The sequence below is a fragment of the Aythya ferina genome, assembly GCF_964211825.1.
Source record: "Aythya ferina genome assembly, chromosome: 2".
Classification (NCBI taxonomy): domain Eukaryota; kingdom Metazoa; phylum Chordata; class Aves; order Anseriformes; family Anatidae; genus Aythya; species Aythya ferina.
In genome coordinates, this window is record NC_140297.1 from 14,278,239 (window position 1) to 14,285,781 (window position 7,543).

The 7,543-nt window shown below is 54.3% G+C and overlaps 1 protein-coding gene across 1 annotated transcript; it reads left to right on the forward strand.

Moving 5' to 3' along the window:
* Positions 1-824: 824 nt before the first annotated feature.
* Positions 825-4,130, forward strand: FZD8 (frizzled class receptor 8). The gene has a single exon (XM_084508297.1). It carries the CDS (start codon positions 1,444-1,446, stop codon positions 3,493-3,495), a length of 2,052 nt encoding a protein of 683 aa, XP_084364423.1. The 5' UTR covers positions 825-1,443; the 3' UTR covers positions 3,496-4,130.
* Positions 4,131-7,543: the final 3,413 nt, after the last annotated feature.

The window sequence follows — 7,543 nt, forward strand, 5'->3', positions numbered from 1 at the left end:
GCTCTGCCGCCGGGGGCTCCCCCCGGGCCCAGGCACCCGACGTGGGGCCGCGGCTCCCGGCTCTCGGCAGCCCGGCGGCCCCAGCGGGAGCCCCGCAGCGCCGCGAGCACCGAGCGGCCGGGGCGGGCGGCAGCGCGGCCGCCGCTCCCCTTAAGGTGGTCCGGCGGCGGGCTGAGGGGGCGGCCCCTCACGCCTCCACAGCGGCCCCCCGGGCGCGGCGGCGGCGCCTCCGTGCCCTCAGGCTCCCAACGGCCGCCGGGAGCGGGGCTCTTGGAGCTCCTCACGGGGCGGCCCCGCGGGTCGGGGCTGAGGGACGCGCTGCAGGTCCCCGGGAGGAGCCGCGCACCTGCGGCACGTGCACCAGCCGCCGCTCCGTGCTTCGGCACAAAGTGCGTTTTTATTGCAAACGCCGCGTTTCTGGACCCCAGGTTTCTCTAAAATTGCTCGTTTTTACCCCAACGCCGTGAGAAGAGGGGTGCAGCGAAGCCGCGCTGCCCCCGTGTGTGTGTGTGTGCGTGTGTGGGCGCAGCTCCGTGGCACGCCTGGGGACCGGGACCCCCGTGCCTGCACCCAGCCGAGCTCCAACCTCGCAGCCCTAAAAGCGTACCAAAAATTTAAAAAAATAAAATAAAATAAAAAATAAACTAATAAAAAAAAAAAACACAACTAATCTCGCAGCCCCGCTCCACCTTAACGGGGGCCGGAGCCTCCCCCCCTCCCTCCGCCGCGTGATAGGCGGCCGGGGCGGGCGGGGCGGGGCCCGGCGGCGCTCGCTATAAATATTCATGAAGCGGGGCGGCCGGCCTGGCGCGGCCGGGGCCGGGGAGCGACAAGTTGCGCCCAGCCGCTGCCGGGCTCGCCCCGCGGCTCGCAGGTGGCGGGTTCGCGGCCCGGGGGCGCCTGGAGGGGAGCGCAGCCAGCAGCGGCCGCCTGAGCTTGAGAAGGGGGCGCTTGGAGACTGCGCCCGCGGAGCTCCCGGCGCTTCGGAGCGGAGGAGCCGCTCCCGGTCCGCCCCAGCCCCGCTGCCCGCTGCTCGGGGCGGTGGGAGCCCGGCGCCGCGGGGTTGCAGCCGCCTCCCGGCCCCCGGGGCCGGCCTCGGCCATCTTTGAGCGGGGACTCGGCGGCCAAACTTCTCTTCGCCGCCGCTTCTCCCTCCCTGGAGCAGCGAAGGAAGCGGGGACAGCGAGAGAGAGAGAGAGAGAGAGAGAGATGCGGCGGCGGCTGAGGGGGCTGCCCTGAGCGGAGCCCCCCCCCCCCCCCCACCACCCCCTCCACGTCCTCATCATCACCGGCACAGCGTCCGTCTGTCCGCCCGCCCGTCCGTCCGTCCCGAGCGGCGGGGCCGCGAGCCCCCTCTCACCTGCGGCCGGCACGGGGTAGCCGGGGCCGGGGCTGCTGAGCGGGGGCGGCGGGGCGGGCTGCCGGGGCCGCCGGGCGCCGAGCATGGAGTGGAGTTACCTGTTGGAAATCACCTCGCTGCTCGCCGCGCTGGCCCTGCTGCAGCGCCCAGGCTGCGCCGCCGCCTCGGCTGCCGCCGCCGCCTCGTCGTCGTCGTCCTCCTCCTCTTCTTCCTCCTCCTCGTCCTCCTCTTCCTCGGCCAAGGAGCTGTCGTGCCAGGAGATCACCGTGCCCCTCTGCAAAGGCATCGGCTACAACTACACCTACATGCCCAACCAGTTCAACCACGACACGCAGGACGAGGCCGGGCTGGAGGTGCACCAGTTCTGGCCGCTGGTGGAGATCCAGTGCTCCAGCGACCTGCGCTTCTTCCTCTGCAGCATGTACACCCCCATCTGCCTGGAGGACTACAAGAAGCCGCTGCCGCCCTGCCGCAGCGTCTGCGAGCGGGCCAAGGCCGGCTGCGCCCCGCTCATGCGCCAGTACGGCTTCGCCTGGCCCGACAGGATGCGCTGCGACCGCCTCCCCGAGCAGGGCAGCCCCGACACGCTCTGCATGGACTACAACCGCACGGACCTCACCACGGCCGCACCGCCCCCCGCCAAGCCCCCGCACCGTGGCTCCAAGCCGGGCAGCCCCGCCAAGGCGCCCCCCGCAGCCGCCGTGCCCCCGGCTGAGGCCCCGCGCAAGCCACGGCCACCGCCGCCCTGCGAGCCGGGCTGCCAGTGCAGGGCACCCATGGTGTCAGTGTCCAGCGAGCGGCACCCGCTCTACAACCGAGTGAAGACGGGGCAGATCGCCAACTGTGCCCTGCCCTGCCACAACCCCTACTTCAGCCCCGACGAGCGCGCCTTCACCGCCTTCTGGATCGGCCTCTGGTCCGTGCTCTGCTTCCTCTCCACCTTCGCCACCGTCTCCACCTTCCTCATCGACATGGAGCGCTTCAAGTACCCTGAGCGGCCCATCATCTTCCTGGCTGCTTGCTATCTCTTCGTCTCCCTCGGCTACCTGGTGCGCCTGGTGGCTGGCCATGAGAAGGTGGCGTGCAGCGGTGGTGCGGGGGCCGGTGGTGCGGGTGCTGGGGCGGCGGGGGCTGGAGGTGGCGCAGCTGCAGCAGGGGCAGCAGCAGGGGGACGCGGGGCAGCAGGCGGCGCGGCCGAGCTGCAGCCTGAGCTGGCAGTGGCTGAGCACGTGCGGTATGAGAGCACCGGCCCAGCACTGTGTACTGTGGTCTTCCTGCTCGTCTACTTCTTCGGCATGGCCAGCTCCATCTGGTGGGTCATCCTCTCCCTCACCTGGTTCCTCGCTGCTGGCATGAAGTGGGGCAACGAGGCCATCGCTGGCTACGCGCAGTACTTCCACCTGGCCGCCTGGCTGCTCCCCAGCGTCAAGTCCATTGCCGTGCTGGCGCTCAGCTCTGTGGACGGGGACCCGGTGGCTGGCATCTGCTACGTGGGCAACCAGAGCTTGGAGAACTTGCGGGGCTTTGTGCTGGCACCGCTGCTCATCTACTTGGCCATTGGCTCCATGTTCCTGCTCGCTGGCTTCGTCTCGCTCTTCCGCATCCGGAGCGTCATCAAGCAGCAGGGCGGCCCCACCAAGACCCACAAGCTGGAGAAGCTGATGATACGCCTGGGCCTCTTCACTGTGCTCTACACGGTGCCAGCAGCCAGCGTGGTCGCCTGCCTCTTCTATGAGCAGCACAACCGGCCCCGATGGGAGGCCACGCACAACTGCCCCTGCCTGCGTGACCAGCAGCCTGACCAGGCCCGCCGCCCCGACTATGCGGTCTTCATGCTCAAGTACTTCATGTGCCTGGTGGTGGGCATCACCTCTGGTGTCTGGGTCTGGTCTGGCAAGACCCTTGAGTCCTGGAGGGCTCTCTGCACCCGCTGCTGCTGGGCCAGCAAAGGTGCTGCTGTGGCTGGGGGCACAGGGGCAGGGGCAGGCGGGCAGGCTGCAATTGCTGCAGCAGGAGGACTTGGGGCCGGCGGTGGTGGCTCCCTCTACAGCGATGTCAGCACTGGCCTGACATGGAGATCAGGCACTGCCAGCTCTGTCTCCTACCCCAAGCAGATGCCCCTGTCTCAAGTGTGAGGAGGGGGAAAGAAGCCAAAGGTTAGGGAATGAGGGACACTGGCCTGCCTGAAATGCCCCCTCACTGTTTGGTGCCATTAATGAACCCCTAATGGTCCTTATTAGCCACAGCTTGTATAGAACAATGCAGCTGGCAGAGGCCCCGGGCTCCAGCCCCCTCCTCCTTCCCCTCCATTCATATGCAGGGAGCATGTACTTCAAGGAGCCAGCTTATTATTTTGCTGGCAGAGGAGGGTAGGGGCTCACCCGTGTCTTGCAGAGGGCAAGGCAAAGCAGCTTCTGATTCACTCTGGACTAATAGCAGCTCAGGGGAGGGAGGCTCTTCCTTCCCCCCATCCTGAGGTGGGAGTCTGCTGGGACTGCAGGTTTCTTGGGATATTGATGACCAGGCAAATGCCTTATAATACAGACTGAATCAAAACATGTCTTAATTATACACCCCAGATAAATACGGGTTTCCTACATTAAAGGATGTATTTATATAATTATTTGTTACCTTGTACAGATGTGTAAAATATGTATATATCCAAAGCTATACAGTCTGTAAATTTTTTTGTAAAAATGTTTAGAGGCTACCCCTGTAAGAGCAAATATGAGTATTCTATTTTGTCAATAAAATGACTTTTGATAAATGACTTTTTCAAGCTTTTCCCCTACTCCTGCCCTGGTTATTCCAGCTGCTCTGTGTCAGCAGGGCATTCTCATGGGTGGAAGGTCCCAAGGATGAGCTACGCTCGTGTTCTAGCCAGTGCTATGTAATAGGCAGCCAGCTATGGTAAAGTAGTGAGATAACCAGACTTGAGGAAAACAAGTAATTCAACAAGTCATTCTTAAAAAGTGCGTGCTAAAACCCAAAACTGGGGGCGCCTTGAGCAATGACAGTGGCTTTAAACTAAACCTGTCTGAAAGAGTCTTCCCACATGGCTTGTTAAGTAGCCTTTCAAACTGGGTGTTATTTTAGGAGTGTGAAACATGCACCTCTCCTATCTGTTGTCTGTGCTTTGGTAAGCACCTGCCTTTCCAGGGACACATACTGAAGTGTACAAGGTTAATGTTTTAGCTTCATATATCCCATACTACAGTGGAACAGTGACTTGAGATTTGTTAGATCAATCTCTCCTTAACAGATTAAACTAACATCTTAACCTTTCATACTTAACTTTTGTATATCAAATATGGTCCTTTTTCAAGAGAAAAGGCATTGTTCTTCTGTCAGGACTAAGCTAATTTATTTGAGCAGAAGGCTGTTGAATTAACAGAAGAATGCTTTGGCAATTGTTGAACTTTTTACCTGTCTGCCCAGTGGCTCAGAACATCATTCCTTTAAGAGGAGCTAAATGAATAGGGTTAATCTGTAGGGAACTTGGTTTCTTTTGAGTTTGGGAAAACTTTGATCTTTTCTCTTCACCAAACGTGATGTATAGTCTGAAGTTTCTTTCCCTGCTGCCTGGTTCCTCTTGTTGCAGACCAATTGGCCACCATGGAGCCTTAAAGTTCTTCAATTAAAGGGACGTGGGACTTTTTTTTTTTTTATTTTAAGAGGAAGACTTGTAACAGTTAGTGAACACCAGAGGGAAAAGGGAGAACAGCCTTTTAAACAGCTTTTCCCTGTATTGTTAGCCAGACTGCAGGCAGCAAGGCATGGCTTGGAGCATTATAGAAAAGAGCTATGAATGCCCTACAGGTGGTCTGCTCACATAATCTCCCCAATTTAAAACATTTTCCTTTACAGGACAATTGCATTACAAAACTCCCTTCTCTTTTGCTCCTAATTGAACCAAAGAACAACTGCAAGATTTTTCTTTAAAAAACTGAGTGTCTTTTAAAAAAATCTGTTAAGTAAATTCTAATCTCTTTGCTAAAATAGGATCAGTCAGATTACTAATAGTAAAAACTGCTTTAGACATTTATTCCAGATATTTTTATGCCTTCTGCTTATATTCAGTCAAATTAGCAATAATTTAAAAGCAATTGGTTAGGTTGTATGTTAGCAGTGAAAAGATAGCCCCAGGTCCCTTATTAACCTGTCAATCATGATAAGAGATGGGCAGCTACCCTACTAATGACACAGATATCAATCATTATTTGTGGGAAAAACCTTGTTCCATTGAGCACTGACTTGATTATTGGTGTCCCTTTCAAAGTTCCCAACACTTAATAGAGTCCTCCACTTCTACAAAGTTACCAGGATCGTGAAAAGGAAGAATTGAAAATGCCCATCTCCGGCTCCAAGGAGGGAAAAATAATTTTAACTTCTCAAATCTAAAGGATGTTCCACTGGGATTTGTGTTTGCTGCATGTTTATATACCAACCAACCAGAATATTGACGTGTGCAACAAACAGAACAGGCCTCTTCTACCCTGGTGTTTTCCTTTAGGTGAGTTGCAGTGTATTGCTGGAAACCTTTTTTTTAAGGATAGTTTCTCAACATTTAGATTACTGCAGTATTTTTCCCTGATGATGGTGGGGCTAAGGTAGAGTTTTTCTTCCTCCTAGGGAAGCACTACATACAGAAGCAGGATCACCCAGCAGATAAAATGTGTTCCTTCTCCTCCAGTGTATTCTAGCAAGGAAGCTGGGGCTGAGATGAAAGCACTTCTAGTAAAAATAAATAAATAAATAAATAAATAAATAAATAAATAAATAAACAAACAAACATATAAAAATAGGAAGTAGCTTTGTGGCTCAGCTTACCCTGGGATCAGCTAAGAGGTGCTGCAGGTAGGTGGCCATAGCCAGGAAAGCAGTCCCAAAATTAGTCAGGTTAGCAAGATGCCTGCTTTGGCATTTGGAATTGACTGAGCAATAATGCAAAAGTTAAACAAAGATTAGATAATATTCAACTCACTAAAATGCCAACATGTGGAAAGGGTGCTAGAGAAGTTAATTTACTATTACAGATTTTTATGAATCAACATAAAAATCTATGTCTTGGGAGAAACAAATAAACAAAAACACCTAACAGCAAGGCATTTAGGTATACAAGAAAACAAAAATCCACAGCTACACTGAACTTCCCATTATTATGATAACTTCTTATCAGATGTTAAAGATAATTTCCCTATGAAGATCTCCAAAAATGTGATGAGATGGTAGGAGTTGCATGTTAATTTTCAAGGTCTGATGATAGACTGCCTTCTCCCTAAAGCTGCTAGAGAACCACTAAAAATAGCCCCAACAGACCAGTGACCCAAGCACTTGCCTGCACAGCAGGACTGCCCTAGGCATCCCAGGCACAGGCTCACCCCTGGGCAGAGGCAGCACCCACGCCAGCTCCTGAGAGCCGAGGGGAAGCCTGATTATCACCGATGTGGCTCCACAGCACAACTTGCACAGCAACATTTGGAAAGCTGCGTAGAAGGCAACTAAGAGCCTCCTGCAGCTCACAGAAAGGTTTAACTGCTTTATTCAGGAGAGTGACTAAGCTAGCAGAGAAACATGTTTGGGGATTTTTTTTTTTTTCTTCTCTATTAAGCAGCATACCTTTTGAGTGCTCCTTTTCTTTCCAGGACCCTTTCCTGCTTTACGTGTTCCTGCTTCAAAAGGAAATCCCATGGATTAGCCTCCTCCTGCTGTAATGACTGAATAATCCTGCAGCCTCCAAAGGAGCTAGGCCAGCTGCCTGTGGGCATTTTAAAAAGAGGCAGAGCAGCCCAGGTGTGCTGCAGAGCATTTGGGAGGGACACCTCCCCTGGGCCCTAGTGCTTATTCCCCCAGAGCTGCGTGTAAGTGTCCTGCAACCTGCTCCAAAGCTTTCTCTGTGCTGAGGAAGCTTTCCTGAAGCTTCAATAAGCAGTTAGCATGGAAGAGAAGGGACTTTAGACAGGGAGGAATTGGGAAATTCTTATACATTGGAATAATGTGAAAGTGGCCAAGCATTCTTGGAAACTTTTTATAGTTCCTGTAATAAAAGGTCTATGAAGGCTAAGACTGGTACACAAAGAATCTTTTTTTCCTTCTTTCTTACACAATATTTAAAAATCAAAGTATCATAGAGAGTTCTTCAAAGGTGTTTGACTAGTCCTGTAAAGTCTCACATGTGTAGGT